Genomic DNA, 19042 nt, shown 5'->3' on the forward strand with positions numbered 1-19042 from the left:
CTGGAGAGGAAAATATGAAGGAAGTAGATAGTAGAAACACCTGAGCACAGATTCAGAATCAAAGGAACCAAAACATGGTATCTTAATTACTATATACTAAAGTAAGATAAAGAAAATAAATGATTCTTTTTAAAGCTTCTACTTGATTCCAAATATTTTATACTTCTGAATGTTTGATAAATTAATTATGAACATAAAAAAAGTTAAGAAGTTAGTAGGTAAGTAATAAAATATAACGCTTTTTTATTTTTATTTTATGATTCATTTAATGAAAGTTCATTACATTATTCAAGCTTGCATGCCGGTCAATGTTGGTTCATGACTTTAATGCAATGAATTTAATTCTTACGAGTTAATAGCATGACCCACTCTTAAGATGGGTGTCATTTGATGTGGACAACGACCATACATATGGTTAGACTTGAATGAAGAATTCCCCCACCGTATAGATATAATTTTTTATTTTATTGTATTTGACTTTTTTGTTTTGTTTTTTTTTTTAATAAAACGTGGGTTATAAGTAATGTTATTAAAACCGATCTGGTTATTGATCCGGTTAAGGTATCGAATTACTGAGTCATTACTTTTACTGGATAACCCGATAATTATATGTGATCCAATTTTGTCGAAGAAGAGGACATACGCTGATTTAGAGAATGAAATTGAGATGAAGAGTATCTATGAAGAAGTAAATTTATCTTTAAAGTAAAGAAGTATAGATGTGTTTATGTTGATTTAGTTTAAATACATTGTAATTTAAAATATTATTTATTAATTATCTAAAAAGATGTGAACAGTAAAATGAACCTAGTAATTCAATATACTTCCTTTCTCAAAATATAAAAATCGACATAGATGTGACGAAAAGCTTCTTGATAACGAAGTTAATTATTTTCACCAATAAAAATGCTAATTAATAACAAAATGTCAACTCGTACGCAAGTTCTTATCTTAATTTACTATAACCAAAAATCACTTTTATTAAACAACCAACCAATAAAAAGCATGATAGAATTTTTAATGATAAAATAGAGATAAGTTATCCTTATCACTTTTTATTTTTTTTATCAATTCTTATTATTATTGAATCAAAATCAAATCATCGATTATAAAATAATACCAAATAAAAGTCATTGATTTAACTTTGATCTAACGATAATAAAATTAGTTGTAAGTGGTAAAAAAAAAGTTGATAAATAACCTCCCCAATAAATATAAGAACTTATAATGAAATATCACCTTTGCATATATGTAACTAGGAAAATAAAAAATTGTACAAAAATATAATGATATCTAAGAGAAATATATAATTAAATTTGATTAATGAGACTTATTTAATTTTTTATTTCCCAAAGTATCATCCAGCCAACAGCCGAAGACTAATCCTTTCGAGTCAGGAGATCACATTAAGTGGGTAAATCTCTCCCAACAAAACCTTCTCCATACACACGGCCAGAAATCGAACCCCTATCAGCATACTTAAGGAACCAGCTATCTACCAACTGTGCTGGACTTTGTTGGTAAGGAGACTTATTTCTCAATAGACCAAAAGGTTTATTCAATCATACAATGTCCCAAGCTAATATGGTTACCATTAAATGGCACAAAGTAAAAAGGCAAATCTTACGCAGGAGAAATTCAAGATACTTCTTGTACAGTAATTTTTAAAGGTAATTTATACTTGCAATATTTTTTTATCTTCCAATCACTTTGTTATTGTTAGATCAAAATTAAATAAAAAACTTTTACTTGATGTCATTTTATAACTATTTATTTAATTTTGATCCAATGATAACAAAAATAATTATAAGAGATTATAAGGAAAAAGAAGTTGTAGCTATAACCTCCCTATTTTTTTATGACTAAAATTTGATTTTAAAACTTATACAATAATATTTTAAAGCTAATTCAATAGCCTATAGTATATGGTTATGCAATGCATGCGTCAAATTATTATATGGTTATACATGTTTTACACAAGAATTTTCCACCCACCGGAATTACATAAGAATTTCACATTGAAGAGGAACTATTTAGGACCTTTGTGGGTGACATCTAAGGCTGGTAAGTTAGCCCCGGTCAAGTAGATGTGTCAAGAAGTTGAACTACCAGATGGTGGGCGCTGCTGAGAAAGAAAAGGAACTTCCACCACTGTTCCATTGATGTTGTCTCCAACAATTACAGTGTCTCCTTCTGAAGCAGCTTGCCTCTTAATGTAGCCTAATCCAAAGTGTTCAGATTGCTTCCTTCCAGACGCGTAACTAGTAAGCTTTCCAACCTGCACAGTTTGCAAAAACTATCAATTTTCTTCCAACCCATTTAAGGGGGAAAATTAAGATTATATTATGCAACACAACATTACGAGCACTATGTTCAACTGGGAGTTACTATGTGAAAATGTCTATCTTCCTCTTTTTATCCATTGAAAAATAAAGTGAACTTTTTTCAAAAGAAAATGCTAGAACCTTTTTCCCATCAACTGTAATAATGCTGCCAGGTTCTGCGGCTGCAGAAAGATGAAATCCCCATAACCTCTGCTTGACTCCATCATATGTTATGAGCCTAGATATAGTTTCCTGTCCTTTGTAACAACCTGAGAAGACCAGAATCAGACTAACTATCAAGCAAGTCTCAACATTTTGTGTAGTTTGGCAGTAGCAAGAGAAGTTGCACACCCTTATTTAGAGAAATTGAGTTCCATAGACAAGCCTCCAGGACATTGAATTCTTTTGTAAGCTCCATTCCAGGAGCAGGCCTTCCTGAGAAGTCAAGTTCAGGTCAACAGTGGACAAAAGAATCTTAGTTAATGAAAATATATATATATACACACAAACCTGCATTCCTAATTATTTCAATAATTGTTTTTTCCCAGTTTCATTATCCGGTAGAATAATGCCATTAAACCTCAAAACAAATATTATATGCTTACTAATCTTCTAGTGACAGTGAACACCGGCTATTCTTAAATAGAAGGCACATTGTGCACTCCAGAATTGAAATTCTTACAAATTAAGAGCAACAATATCTAAATGCAATTGTGTTCTTTACTGCACTAAAGCCGGCTTGGGCTTAAAGCATTTTTTACATATATACTTGAAGATTTATGTTGAACAATATCTTTATTTGAGAAAATTGCTCAATGCCAACTTCCGGACACGGCTCCTCTAAATTAAGCAAGTATAGGTGTAGAGGATCAGTGGCTCCAATGCATAACAAAAAAAGGCATGACTAATCCACAAACTGCAAGTGTGGCAGATGCAGACAGGGTATTTGGGAGGGAAATTTTGTTATGGCTAGTAATGATATAGAATGAGAGGATGACAGAGACAGCCGGCAGGAAAAGAGTGGATAAGGTTAGGGAGAGAGAACAGGGGCCTCTCGGATGCCCTGGGTATCCTAATGTCAGGTCATCTCTGCATTCCCATTGTAAATCCATCTTACAGTACTGATATCACACTGTTATTGGTTTTGAGTCTTTTGACAGTTGAATAATACAACATGCATACCTCATTTACACTTAGTCCGAACCAATTTCTATCAAATACATAACTACACTAACAGATCATCATACAAAAGCATCATACATGCTAAGAAAGCAGAAAGAAATAACTACAAGATATTAACCTAGAAATATGCACATAATGTAAACAATTCAATACCTTGAATAACCCGTAATTTATTCCATGCATTAGAACCCATAGGGATAGCCCCTTGAGTAAGAATAGCTTTCCAGACAGATGGAGCAGCCGCTGGAGACATCAAAAATGAAAAACCACCTTCAGAAAGGATATTTCCAACCCCTATAGTTACAGGCTGCTTATCAACCTACAAAATTAAAAATATATTTGAGAGAATTTCTTCAATAATATTAATGGATTATGTTGGTCATTAAGCTTTTCAACAAAAGGGAAAAACAACAACAAAAGAGAGATAATAATATTAGGTATTGCTGTTGAAAATTTACTACTTTCAAAGCAAGGTAAATTACTTATTTTATTTTAAATTTGGAAGTTTATGTAAAAGATGTAACCATGGGAACTTGTTGCCAAAAACAAAAGTCGTAATTTGTTATTATATATAATTATTGACAATGTAAACAACCTCCATTTCTTACATTAAGAAAGTTATCTATGAGAAACAAATACAAAAACCTAAAAAAAAGAACATATGACACGATTGAGCATGTAAGATGTTTTTTGACAAAAATAAGAAAGGTTTAGGCAGACATAACTATGCAGTCATCACTAAACATATATGAACAGACAACAGTTATATCTTGTAGTGGGTAACCATTGGTGAGAAGAAAGACAGCTAGTAATCAGCATACATATTTCACAAAGAATAACAAATTTGGTCAAGCTTACGGTAAAATGTTGATGTGTTCCATATGATTTTCCAACAAGATCACCAAGGTTCAAGTTCTCCATCACCTGTTAAGTTCATTATATTGAAAATTACCAACTCTATCATCTCAACACTAAATAGGTATAATAATTTCTCTTACTTGGCCACTTTTGGGTCCCACCAGAACAAATAAGCTGGTTTTCTTAGTAATGTCTTGAACCTCAACCTTATCAGCAAAAAAAATGTACCTTAAAAACATTACATATAAAAGATTTAGTTCACGTATTGGATAACATTCATGAGGAAAGATAACTATTTGAATTCTCTCTCTATCCTTTTTTCAGAATTAACTTCGGTGGGTGAACTCTTACATTACAATAAACAAGAAGTTACCTACTTGTTCAGCATTTCAGTAATGGTCCTACAAGTCTCTGGTGAAACCACTAATGTTATTGCATTTTTCTGTCAAAGCAACAAGAGAATGTGGTAAGCTACATGAAATTTAGATATCATTGCATTGTAGAAAAGACAACCACAAACGGATTTTGAGAGAGGGATGTAGGAAAGAAAATTACCATGATCCATGCTTGTGCAATATCTATTGTTCGGGCTGTTGGTGTTACAAAAGCAGTGTCACATCCCTAGGGATTTCAGTTAGAGATCCTATTACTTAACCCTGTATTATAATATGAAATATAAAAATAAATTGACAAGAACATGCAATACATAAATGCAGTCAAATATGCTACTTTCTACCAATACGTACTTGCCCTGCCTGTAGACATTCAAAGTTTGCCGTACTCTGGTTGTGAAGGAAATGAATGCGATCTTCTCCACCGACTTCATTTCATGTGTAGAAAAATATTTGCATTAAAAATTAAGAAAACATTAAACCGTGTCAAGGATCAACTCTCCCAATAGCTTAAGTTGTAAGGAGAAGGCTTATTATACGCCACTTCACAAGAGCCATTTGGGCTTTAAGCATGGCCAATGCACAAACCCACCCTACTTGTGCTTAAATTCAACATCATCTCATGGAGGCCCATCTGAAGGACCAACTATCATATTAGCTTAGGCTATTAGGTGAAGGCTCATGATTGATTTTATATCTCTAACAAACCATAAACACTATCGATTTCTCACTTGATACAGGAAACTAAGTAATTACCATAAAAGGAAAAATAAAAAGATCAAAACTCAAGCCACTGCTAATTCAATGCGAGTGATAATAAGGTGGCAAAATAAACTTGTGTTATATTTGAATAAGAATCAGCTGTTGTAACATATGAATTAAAGTAAATAATGTGTATGAAATATTGAATAAGTATTGGAATTAAACCACCTTCAACCATAGCACACGCAAATGCATAGGTTATTCTTTATACCATGGCACTAGTGAATTTTTAAATCCGAAAATACACAAACATATATTGTACATCTGCTCAGTAAAAAATTCAAACAAATGAGTAGCAACATGCTTTTCCATCTTCAAATTTAATAAGAGCTAACCTGCATGAAAAAGGGCAACCCGGTGCTTTATGTACAGCTAGGTGTAGAATCTTTTGATTCTGTTTCACAGACAAAATCATTACCTAGTTTTTTAGGCCCAAATTAGTCTACAGCCTTTACTCTACAGTTTTTTTCCCCCTAATTCCTTATTTATGCTTCCATCGTGTAATCAATAGAATAAGGCAAATACAATATTTCCTTTACCTACTTTCACTTTCTGACCCACTCTTCAAATAGAGAGAAGACCCCCATGGACATCCAAAGCACCCTTCAAGGTTAGTATTTCACTGGGACTGCAGTTCTCAATAGGATATTACTAATGATATGCTGCAAATTAGGAGAACCCTAAAGCTCTCTGTCCGAACATATTTTTCATGTGTGGCTTTAGCTCTGAAACAGTTGCTCACCTTCATATTCTATCTAAGAGACATTTTATACAACAACAAACTATTGACTTAAATTAAAAGAAAAACATTTCTACCCTTTTTTTTTGTCGGTAGTTCTTTTATACATGTTTGCAACGTTTTTACTTTATATAATCCCAACATGGCTGAGAAAATGCTTTGCTCCTATGTAGAGAGGCAACAGTGTAGAAAAAGCAAGTACCTCTTATCCGGCCAAAGTGTGAGAGATCCACAACCTATGCCATTAGATGCCACAAAGAATTAAACTAAGTTAACAACTAAATCCCACATTATCTAACAAGTTATCAATGTATCATAATAAATTGGTATTGAGCTATAAGACTTCAAAATAGGATTAGCTTTTACAAAACTCGATAGCACGTTACTTCAAAGTAATCTGTAGAAACTTCAAAATTACAATTCAATAATCGACAACCATGAGCTCATAAAAGCCATGTAGGCTAGTTCACTTGTTGTAAAATTGGGCAGTACAAAGTCAGAGTTTGAAAACAAAATTAGATGCAAGAATAACAGAAGTAAGTGCCAACAAAATAAGCAGGCAAGATTTACTACAATGTAGAGAACATAAATTAATGAATTCAATTCAAGGAAATAGAACAAGTAGAGAACATGCATTAAGCTAAAGCAATAAATATTAAATAAATAAAATGCATACCACAACCCCATTGTCCACAGCATCCAGTGCTTCATCATCATTATGAAATGTCTCAATGATCCCTTCCCCAGAAACCTCAGCGCCAGCACTTTTGACAGTGTCCTGCAACGACACAAAATAATAATTTGACATTCAAAAAGTTTTTTTTGCCACTTTTTCTATAGCAATATCATATGGGGGTATTTTTAAAAACTAATTATATGGGTTTTTTTTTTAAAAAAAAAAAACCAAAATCATGTTTATCTATCATCATAAGCAAAACCAAGAAAATAAAAAAATGAAAGTTTCGTTGAAGTGTTTGAAATTACGAGGAAGTCATGGTCGATGGGAGGAGGGGAAAGGTCGAAAGGTAAGGCCTGAGCTGAAATGGACCAAGACGTTATCTTCTTCTTCTTCTTCTTTATCATCATCATCATCTGCTGGTGGGACCAAAACGCAGCGTTTCTGGGCAATAGAGACAGACGCCATGCTTCGTTTCGAGGGCTGAAGCAAGTTGGTAGTGACACAGTTGACATTTCGGACTAGATAATTCACAACAGAGTTGGAGACACACACACACTCTCTCTTCTCTTTTTCGAATTACAATAATAAGAAATTTAAAACGAGAAAGACATTGGCTCTATGTGGAATCTTGAAAGTTGAGTGCATCGAAGATTCGCAACGACAGAGATAAATAGAGAGTGATCATAAAAAGTCCAAAACCAATAAAAATATATTTTAGTTTTGATTAATTTCTAAGAAAAATCGCTTCTTTTTTCTTAATAAGATTATAATTATAAGTATGTTTTGAATGCGAAATAAGTCAAGTTAATCCAAACAAAAACTGAAAATATCATTAGTAAAAATGAAATGTTTTAATGGTTCTAACATTTTAAACTGTAAATGGTTATTTCTTCCATGATTTTTCAATTTTACTCACCAAAAGTATAGTTTTCAAGGAGAAAAACTTTAATGTAAGAGAGCACCGAATTCAGTCATGGAGTTAAATTTTTCTCATTTTCAAGACATAAAAACGTAAACCTTGGGAAGCGAGATTTTAACAAATGTAATAAACTCTTTAATCGAATTTCTTTTTTCATTTTGTTTGATCAGAGGGGCAAAAATAGTATAATAAAACAATTAAGTGGCTTCCTATAGATCAGCTAGAAAGTTTTCGAATAGATGCTTTCATATTTGAGTTAACATGACGTTATATGAAATGATTTTAATTAATCATTTATAGGTAAATTAATGGTGATGAGAAATAAAAGAGAAAAAATATTAAAATAAAAAATGACAAGATCATCATAACCATTAATTTATCTATAAATAATTAGAATTCTCTTACGTTACATGATCATATTAATTAACACATAAGAGAATCCACTCTGTGGGATTAATTTATCACCGTACATGTACACTCCTACACAAATAATCTAAAAATTTCAATGTTATCATGCCTAGGAGGTTCACCAAATCTTGGCCGTGATATCTCACATATCAGGACATGGGAACAAAAAAAATAAAAAATAGTTTAGGCCATCAGAGAAAGCACCACCTAAGATCCATAATAAGAATGAACTGAACGAATTGATAGATCAGAGCCAGGGGCTGCTTTCAGCTTGTTCAAAAATCTGTGCAAGGTTGGCTACCCTATGGATCATCAACTACTGTCTCCTGGTCCATTTTGAGGCATCTATGGATAGAATCCAGACTTTCACCCCTGCCCTGGAAGTCAGGTCCGTGTTACTTAATCCTTGGTTCCGTGCATTCTTATAAATGTATCAATTAATCCAACCACGTGTATATATATTAAGTGAGATTATTACCTTTGCTGAATTAGTGAGATGTACTTGCAATTGACTCTGCTTAGTGGCTGTATAAGCACCTTACTAGTAAGGGTTTCCAGGAATATAAGCTGGAATGATACCATTATAAATAGAGCCAAGTATATGCACTACAAGCAAATTTTCATTCACCCAGAGACTTTATCACCTAGAACAAACTATTGCGTTAAACATTGAAGGAGCCTGAAGTGGGAAGTTTAGGCACTCTATGCTTCCCAGCACTAAGGCATTGCAAATACATATTTACATTTGTGTCTCAGCAAAGGAAAAGATTGCACTGTAAATTCTTTAGAGTTTTGATGCTAACATGTACTCAACTTTGCAGGGTAAGTCTAGTCCATAATTAAACGGGATTTGAAATGTGAAATCCACCTCCTTCAATAGCCTTGACTCTTTGGCCCAGATTCGATCACACGTGCAATCGAGTTTGCATACTTATGAAACTGCAAAAATCCACTCACAATGTTTCAGTTATTTCTCATTCACTATTACAGTAAGCAATGCACGAATCATCACTAAAAACTTACAATCAACATGGCAGAGCTGAAAGGAAGTATTCAAGCTCGTTCCACATAATAATTAAACAGTAAAAGAAAAGTAGAATCTATGTGAAAGTTGTAACTGTTATAAGCCAACTTTCGAAACTGATTTTCATTTTCGTTTTCCTTTCATGAAGGAGGATCTATGGGTGCAATTTGAAGCTATTTAAGCCAAGCACGGCAATTAGACCATACAGGTTTCCAAAAGAAGATAAATGGCCATGTACCTCTTCAACTATCTCTTCACATTTGCGATCTAACTGTTCCACTTTAACTGCTCCATAATCTTTTACTGATGTAATTTTACTATTTATGGCATTTACCTGTCAAATGCAGACAAGAAATAACAATTTAGTCTTTCATCAAATTTTCTTGATAAATAATGAAACTTAAAGAAATGGCACCTCAGATAACACAGCCTCAACATTTCTCTGCCTCGTTTCCATGGCACATCTCTTAGATTCCACCTCTGATTTTTTACTACTTAGGTTTTTAGTTGCTTCCTCCCACAGAATATTGCACTCTTTCTCGAACTGCTTACTCAATTCTTCTTCCTGCTCAACTGAGGAAGCGAAAACAAAAATTTGAAGGTAAAACACAACATATATCTATGTTTAAAGAGTAGTGCTATATAGCGCAAAAGTTTTTCTACAATAACCTAACAAAATAGTACATGCAGTTGTGCTGCTTTGCAGTCAACAAATGCTTTTGTTTTTTTATAGGAAAACTAAATTATTGGATGGAAATCATGCCAGGTCATTCGTGAATGGCTTTTGTAGTAATGAGTTTCGGAAAAATTACCATTACTCATCCTTAACCATCTATCTGGAAATGGAGACACGGTGTTGCTTGCACAAGAACGTACCTTTTTTTTGTCTTTCAACCAATTTGGCATCGAGTGACTTCTCCAGTACTTCTTCATCACTAAGTTTAGCTTTTAATGCTTTAAGATCCTTCTCAATAGATTTAGCAGAATTTACCTATAGGAGGTGCTACTGACATCAAACAAGAGATTTTGCACAGTAATAATCTTTGAAGGAATAAAAAGAAAAACTCCTCACTAGATCTCATATCTCTAAGACAGCATTCCAGTTATAAATTCCATTCAAATTAAAAATAGGAAAAGAAAAAGTCTTTTCTCTCCCCATTATACAGGGAGAATTCATAGTAAATTTTCAATCATTATGATAAATGCAGAGCAGAAGTCAACTGACAAGAGTATGTTAATACCTGTTCTTGTATAGCCTGCATCTGCTTGTAGTGCTTTGACATTTTCTTGTAAACCTGAAATTAAAAAAAGAAAAGAAAAAGATAAAGTGATCTGTATTAATCATGGCAGAAAATTATGAATATAGCCATGTGTTCCTACATTTATTTATTTATTTGCAGTTTGCTTTCTGAAAATGATAAGTAAATGGCTAGGAGATCAGAGCATAAATTACTTGACCATTATAAATAAAATTGAAGATAGAACAACAATATCTATGGTAAATTCCGTAATGCAGTTTGAGTACTCCCACTGGCCATGCTATGTTGATGTTTGTTCTTTCAGCCACTTTATAAGGGACAATTCAGCTTGCATAAGCCCAACCCAGCTTCAGCAACGGCACCAACTAATTGGCTACTGAGTTAATACATATGCAATGCAACCCCATAGATTTCGTAAAAGCTCAATTGCAGGAAACTGCATCCTAGAGTAAATTTTAAGTAATTAAGGTAGAAACTCATGATAGCCAAACAGAAGTGTATTAATATAAGTAGATCTCTTTACCATGACCTGAAAGGCAATTGAAGGGCAAAAAAAGACCTAGCCTGTGACAAAATACCTTGGAATAAACCTCATCAAGGGCAGTCTTCTCATGGAAAGTTTGCATTGCTAATCTTTCAGCATTTCTTGCCTCCTCTCGAGCTAATTTCTTTTCCTCTAAAGCCCTCTTCATGCCACATTAGAGAAGCACACTAACATGAGTAAAGAGGCAGAGAAAAATATCCTAGATCTCTATACACAGCAAATATATCTAAACCATGCATGCAGTTTTAGTTAAACTTCATAGTAATAAAAGTTTTATGGTTGAATTAAACTTTAGTCCCTATAGTTTCCACTTAATTTCAATTTATTCCCTACAGTTTTTTTCTTTTCAAACCAGTCCTCACTTTCAACTACAAACATTTTCAAAATAGTCCCTTCTACCATTTTTCATTATCACATAGTCAATCACAGAATCATAAGTTAATTTTATTGTAGACAGAACCAGAGCCCAAAATTTACTTTCTAGGAATATGTAGGATTTTTATCGATTGATATCCCAGTTTCACTGGATATCATCAATGTCTAAAAGAACTTCATATTTCTTATTTTGTAAAAGGAAAGAGTACTTATTTTCATAGATGTGATCTAAGCGTATGAAATATGTAAGTACACTTTTTAATCTCTGAAAGGAATTATGCAGTAGTAGCATTATGCAGAAAACAGAACAACATATGAGATACATCATGAACGCAGCTAATTTTAAAATAATTTGAATCGAGTAGTAGCATTAAGCCGATAACAGAACACGGAAGTTATTTTGTTCAAAACTTTTGGTGAACAACAACCAATTAAGTGCCTACAACAAAATTTTGGCATTACAAAAGAATCATCATTTCTTATATTTAGTAAAAATCCACGATGAATCAAAGGAAAAGGACAACAGTTTAAAACTACCAATGTTTTCCAAACTAGTATCTGACCGTGGTACAAACATAAAAAAGTAAGGTAGTCCAATAATTGCCAATTCATATTCACAAAAGCAGCTCGGCTAGAGAAATGCAAAGTACACCCCATTTTGTAGCTAAGAACATAAAACCATTATTAACTTTGGTTATGCCTACAATGGAATAGCATAACAAACAACATGAATGAATTTGATTCACAACAGATTCTAATGAACTAATGATTGCTGAGAATCAAATAAATGTGGTACCTGTACTTTATCAGGTGATTGAGCAATTTTTGAACGTAGATTTGCATTTTCTTGAACATTTTGTACCAGTGTAAATTCAGCATTAGAAATCTGGGTTAAGAAAAGGAAAATAGGAGTTAGAATGATTAATAAAAAATATATTCTATGCACCAAGTACCCACACAAAGTAGTCCAACTGGAGTAGGGGGGATGGAAGTGAGTGGACCAAGAAAAGAATCTCAATCACCAAGCTGAAAACAGAGCTAGTGACAAGCAGACCACTATGTAACATTCATAAGAGTAAAGAACGCCAACCATAACTCAACACAAATGAAGAAATGCTTCTATCCAACTAAATATAGTAGAAATGATCTGCTTAAGCATTAATTGCTGATTGTTATAAGCAGAAAATGAACACCGAATCCGCCAAAAACCAAAGCTTGGTATATATTTACAAGCTTCAACTTTGTAAGTCTAAGTGAATTTGCTTACATAAACTTTCACTGTGCTGTTGTTTCTTTTCATACACTATCCAACATCACCAACATCAAGATGTAAATTTCAATAACTCATAATGCTAAGCTTACATTGTTGGTGAAAGCTCACCTTCTCATCCATTTCCCCAATCTTATCCTTCAACTTCTTTAAAGAAGTCCTCAAAGACATCTGGTTGTTGTTGAGGGCCCCAATAGTTTGACGCAGTTCTTTAACTTTTGCATCCACCTCCTGAACAGCAGGCATCTCCCTTTCCTTTGCTTCATTGCATTCAGAAATCTCCGATCTCAACTGCAAAATCTTATGCTCTTCCAACTCCGTACGCTGCAACTCTAGAGCGTTAAATTCATCCACAATTTCCGATACCGAGTTCATTCTTACCTCCCTGAGAAAAGAAAGAAAGAAAAAATTCAAGTGAACCAGTGCTCTAGAATTATAGTCTATTATGATAATTTTGGATAAAGCAACAAAAATAAGAATTAGGTAATTTTGGTCTTTCTTTTTTTCATGAAGAAGTGAGAATAACCTGTCGAGACAGAAATTGAGAAGAGCGCCAAGGAAAAACTCTGTTCGGTGAGTATCAGGCATAAGAAGATCGGTGAAGACAAAATTCTTAGGGCACTCAAGCAATGCGAGGGCGTCCTTGATCTTAACGTAGAGCTTGATGGCGCGGACAGATTCGAGGTGAAAATCAGGGTTCTCGAGCTGTTCTAGGGCATCAAAGTCAAGCTGCTCGTTGTCTTCCTCGAGGAGAAAGTCGAGACGAATAAGGATGCGAGTGTACAGGTCCGAAATCAAGTCAGGGTTAGGGTTCACGAGATCCTGCTCCGTCACGTTCGCTATCTGAAACTGCCCTAAGATTGCTATTATTTCCGGCCGCCGCAGCCTTGGATACTCGTAATTCGACACCGCCATCTTCTTCTTCTTCTTCTTCTTCTTCTTCTTCTCCAAACACAACACACAACCCAAAAATTCTACAACGCGCCACGATAATGAGAAAATTAAATTAAATAGTGAGCAGTTTTCCCGCCCAGAAAAATATTTTTAAAAATATTAAATACTGATTAAATATGCTTTTAAATTTATCTAAAACTAATATTTTTGTAATAATATTTCTAAAATTGTCAATAGTACAAATATAACTTTTTATTTCGAAACAAATGCATTTTTTTAATACATTGAGGGGTCATGTGGTGGACAAATTAAGATTAATAGGAATAAAATCTCAAGACTGAACAAAAATAGAATATGATATAAGTTTATTATGCTTATATTGTTTAATACGCACTAGATAAGCGGTTTAATAAAATCATAATAACCTATCCTATATATTTGAGATGAATGAAACAGTATCAGAATATGATATAAATATACAAAAAAAATATATTATTATGAAATTTTGTATAATTTTTCTTGATCGATTTTCATGATATTGCATTCTTTTCCTAAGTTGTAAATATGTGATCTAGTTTTTGGACATCTGGACAAGGATTTATGTTCCAGCGATAGGCTTACAACATACTGAATTTGTAAAGGTAAATAGCAAACTGATCAATTGTATAAAAGTCCAATTCCACCATGCATTCCAAATTTGTTTCCCTGAAAAGAAATATATTACACAAAACATGAGGAAACATAATTCCTGCTAATTCTTCAACAAGTGCTTGATCTTCTAAGTTCTATCCATGTGCTCCAAAGAAAGGGCTTGTTCCAGTTCTTAATGATGAACTCTGGAGTTTAGAGGGTTTGGAGGGAGAAAGGAGTAAACTTAGAGGTGGTGTGCAGTAGGGGTGTTCGCGGTCTGGATTGGATCGGTTTTGGAAGCAAAACTCATCCGATCCAATTCCTTCGGTTTGATCATGTAATCATCCATTCGGTTTAGATTTTTTTTCAAATCCGATCTGATCCAATCCAATTTTTTTCGGTTTGGATTGGATCGGTTTTCGGTTTTTTGAATATCCTAAAATTAGTTTCAAGATTATTGTGCAAATAACATCTTTTGTATATATTGGCTTCGTAAAAAAAAAGAGTAAACACCCTTTTTAGTCCTTGTCAATATCTACGAAGTCCTTTTTAGTCCCTGACAATAAAAAAGGATCAAATTGGTCCCTGAAATTACAAAAAAAAGGGCCATGTTAGTCCTTATGTCAACTCCCAAATATGTAGAGTGGCCCTTTTCTTGTACTTTCAGGGACCAATTTAGTCCTTTTTTATTGCTAGGGACTAAAAAAGGTGTTTACTCAAAAAAAAAATTGAAATACAAAAATATCAGTAAACAATATTATAGTTTATGAGACGTGACTAAGTTTTTTTTTGGGTTTAGTTGATGAGTTAATGAGTCTTGAGTTTAGAAATTTGTGGGCTATGATTGGAGAAAGGACAAGTAGGTAGAGAATAATTAATAGATTGGATCGGTTTTCATCAACCCATCCGAAAACCGATCCAATCCAATTAAAATTTGCAGTTTTCTTTCGATTTCCGATTTTTCGGTTTTCGGTTTATTCGGTTATCGATTTTTCGGTTCGGTTTTCGCGGTTTGAATCGGTTTGGATCGGTTGATGAACACCCCTAGTGTGCAGTTTTGACGGTTCTTGTTGAAATTAATTTTTTTATGAATAAGAAGTTTGACGTAAAAAGATGTGTTATTTCGTCGATAAACGCATATGTCGTTTCATCAATACACGAATGTGTTGTTTTATCCTTGAATTTGTGTCTTTTCAATCATGATCTTACATTTTCTATAAATACATAGACAACCAAAATTTTAAATATAGTTTTTTCGTTGCATTTGCATTTGTATTTTCTACTCAAGTATGATTGGTCAGGTATAAGCTAAGTTCAATGGGCTATTTATTGTGGAAGTGTCGCCATAAGAATAGAGGAGGTAATTCATTCTATCATGTGAGACATTTATCTGCAAATCTTGAGCACCATAGAAAAGAAAATATTGTCTTAAGGACGCAATAATTTTCCTTTGTTCGTTCACATATTTTCGTACAATATATCTAAATTATGTTGTATTACGTGTTTCAGTTTCTTTTTTTTTTTTTTTTTTGGAGTTACCCAATCCTAATTATCTCTTTGAGACGAGTTGGCTCCCTCCGGTATCCCCACGTGTTTCAATTTCTTGTGTGTATGAATTGTGAATATTGTCAAAATAATTTTTTTTAACACATATTATTCCCTCTTAATAATTTTTTTTTATTATTTTGCTAACAATCTTAAGACAATATTAATTTGCTTTTGATATGTGTTTAGAAATCACATGTATGATTTTATTTCCCAAATTATTTTTCAAATTGGATATGTGAATGTGACTTTCGTTTACGTCATTATAATTAGTGACTGCACACATGAGAAATGCCTGATGTGATGGTTTGTGCATTAAATAATGTTTTAATGCTTTGCTTCAATCACTGTGCGTGAACATTTTGTCAAGAATGAGCGTTTGTCTTTTTACAATGCATTGAATGCCTCATGTGATAACGACAAAGGTTGAATTGCGCGTGAGGCAGCTTTATAATAGAAAAATAAAATAAATAAAAGGATTTACATTCATCATTTAATATGACACAAAAAAGTATCTATATACACAATATTTTGTGGAACCCACATTTTTGGAAGCAAAAAAAATAAAATTACGGCACGTAAAATGAATCTCTATAACATTACACAATCATTTTACCTCCAACATAACTCTTATTAAACCTATAAATAAATAACTGTTTTTTTTCCTCTGTGATGAACCGATGCCGTGATGCATCAAATACAGGTGATAAATGAATCAGGGATCTCTATCTCGACTCGTGAAAGCTTGAATTTATATATATAAAATTGGTTGTTAAAATCAGACTTAGACTTGTATAAAAGTTCATTTAATAAAAAGATCTCAGGTTTCAATTCAAAAGCTCGATCTTAGAGCCTTTCAGGGTGACCTAGTATATTAATTTTTTTTTATTTTATATTTTTTATACTACTTGTAATAACTCTTGTTCTCTTCTCAATCCATTTCACCTCATTTTATTGGTTAAACAAATTTTTTGAATGATTTTGTTCTATATTATGTTGTTTGGATATACATTGAATTTATGAAATTACTAGTGTTGTTGATTGTATATTCTGTTTGGATAAATTTTTATTGTCTTATTTTATTAAAACATGCTAAATCAAGCTTTTATTTTTTGTAAATAAGTCAGGTCATAAGTCGATAATTGTATTCATAACTAGAGCTGTTAAAACAGGCCAGCCCGGCCAATTTAGCCCTAGCCCAAGTGGGTTAGGGCCAAAAATCCCACAATAATATAGATCCACACTGGCGAAAGCCCTATGGGTTAGGGCTAGCCCGCGGACCTTCAAAAAATTTTATGTATTTTTTACACTACTAAAAAGATCATATTTTTTCCGAAAAATCTACGTTGCAAACGACAAAAAATTTCGTCAAAAAAATATTTTTTAGTTAGAATACTTTTCATTGAAAGGCGACAGAATTTTTATACGATGAAATTTTTTACAAAAATAAATTTCGTCAAAATTTTCGACCGAATTTAGTTTCAGTCAAAAGTTTTGACGAAAATGATTTTTTAAATATTTTCGATAAAAAAATCCCACCCAAAGTTTTGACGGAAAAAAGAATTCCGTCAAAAATTTTTGTCCAAAATTTTCGATGAAAATGTGTCCGAATGAAAAATTCGACGGAAATGTTTTTGTGAAACTTTCGACGAAATTTAGATTCCGTAAAGAATTTTGACGAAATATTTTTTTGCCGAATTTTTTTACTTAAATAATTTCCATCGATTTTGACGAAAATGTATTCTGTTGAAAATTTTGATAGAAATGTTTTTTATCAAAAAATTTGTCGAAAATATTTTTCGTCAAAAATTTTCTATGAAAATGTGTTTCGTAGAAAATTTAGACGGAAATTTTTTTCGTCAAAAAGTATAACGAAAATATTTTCGTCGAAAACTTTTGACGGAATTTAGATTTTGTAAAGAATTTTTTCGAATTTTTTTTACGTCAAATTTTTTTACAGAAATAATATTCGCCAGAACTTTGTACAAAAATATTTCAATGGAAATGTGTTTCGTTAAAATTTAAAGGGAAATATATTTCGTCGAAAATTTTGACAAATATGTTTTTTTGTCAAAATTTAGATTTCGTAAAGAATTTTGACAAAAAAAAAAATTCCTGTCAACAATTTTTACAAAAAAAATTTCGTCACAAATTTTTACGAAAATATTTTTGGTCAAAAATTTTCACTGGAAATGTGTTTTGTTTAAAATTTTCATAGAAAATTTTTCCGTAAAAAAAAATTGGCAAAAATGTTTTTTGAAATTTTTTTTTACATAATTGTTTTCTATCAAAAAATTTCGACAGAAATATTTTTCCTTGAAAAATTTGACGAAAATCTTTTTGTTGAAAGTTTCAACGGAATTTAGATTCTATCAAGAATTTTGACTGAATTTTTTTCCGAAATAATTTATGTAAGTGATTATGGCCAAATCTTGTTTCGTCTCTATTTTTGACGTAATGTGATTTTTTTCAAAAATTTCATCACTATTTTCAACGAAATATTTTTCGTCGATAAATTCTGTCAGTATTTGACACTTTTCTAATAATGTCACATTTAAAAATGATTCATATTTATGTAATTTTCAAATTTTAATGCTAAGGATAGATATGTCACATTTAAAAATAATTCATATTTATGTAAATTGGGTTGAATATTATAGCCCGCGGGCCAGCCCCAACCTAACCCTATAATAAAAGGGCTTTAAGAGGATGGGGTTAAAATGGCCTCATTACATAGAGGGCTAAAATTTTATAGGGCTTAACATTGGGCTACGTGGGCTGGCCCTAGGGCTTGAGCCCTTTTTGACAGCTCTATTCATAACAGGCAACAGGCTTGGTCAGGCTGACATATCTAAACACAGACTTAATCTTTTAAGATCAAAGCTCAGCTCGGCCCGGTCCATTAACACCCCTATTTGTGGAGAAAGATTTTGAATATACGTCTTGAAAGAATATAGTTGTTCTTCCTAATACAACTTGATAAAGATATTCATCAGTTTTCCCAAAAAAAAGATATCCATTATTGGGCAAAAAAATTAATATATTATATTTTAAATAAAAAAATTACGCATTTATTACAGTTTCGCTAAAAATTACGCATTTATTGCATAATGTCATGCCATTCTTGGACGTCACGTCCTGGTGGGTCACGCACAAACCTGGCGTGACATGTGACGCCCAAAAAGGGCATCACTCAGTTACCCTATATAAACCCTCATTTTTACCATTTCACTTTCAC

The 19042-nt window shown here is 32.7% G+C and overlaps 2 protein-coding genes across 2 annotated transcripts; both read right to left on the reverse strand.

Annotated features, from left to right (window-relative positions):
* Window positions 1-1868: 1868 nt before the first annotated feature.
* On the reverse strand, window positions 1869-7547 carry LOC133308995 (putative transferase At1g60990, chloroplastic). The gene is made up of 12 exons (XM_061509731.1): window positions 7242-7547; window positions 6934-7035; window positions 6460-6493; window positions 5111-5184; window positions 4920-4985; window positions 4742-4806; window positions 4505-4592; window positions 4365-4430; window positions 3660-3825; window positions 2676-2759; window positions 2466-2593; window positions 1869-2278 (listed from the first exon to the last, which is right to left on the reverse strand). Exons 1-12 carry the CDS (start codon window positions 7446-7448, stop codon window positions 2093-2095), a joined length of 1266 nt encoding a protein of 421 aa, XP_061365715.1. The 5' UTR covers window positions 7449-7547; the 3' UTR covers window positions 1869-2092.
* Window positions 7548-9127: 1580 nt separating this feature from the next.
* On the reverse strand, window positions 9128-13682 carry LOC133309085 (kinetochore protein NUF2 homolog). Its single transcript, XM_061509828.1, has 9 exons — window positions 13262-13682; window positions 12847-13120; window positions 12262-12351; window positions 11125-11232; window positions 10529-10582; window positions 10164-10278; window positions 9703-9860; window positions 9526-9621; window positions 9128-9202 (listed from the first exon to the last, which is right to left on the reverse strand). Exons 1-9 carry the CDS (start codon window positions 13648-13650, stop codon window positions 9137-9139), a joined length of 1350 nt encoding a protein of 449 aa, XP_061365812.1. The 5' UTR covers window positions 13651-13682; the 3' UTR covers window positions 9128-9136.
* Window positions 13683-19042: the final 5360 nt, after the last annotated feature.

This window comes from Gastrolobium bilobum, unplaced genomic scaffold, assembly GCF_033153095.1.
Source record: "Gastrolobium bilobum isolate Gb01-03AN ecotype WA unplaced genomic scaffold, APGP_CSIRO_Gbil_v1 utg8041, whole genome shotgun sequence".
Classification (NCBI taxonomy): domain Eukaryota; kingdom Viridiplantae; phylum Streptophyta; class Magnoliopsida; order Fabales; family Fabaceae; genus Gastrolobium; species Gastrolobium bilobum.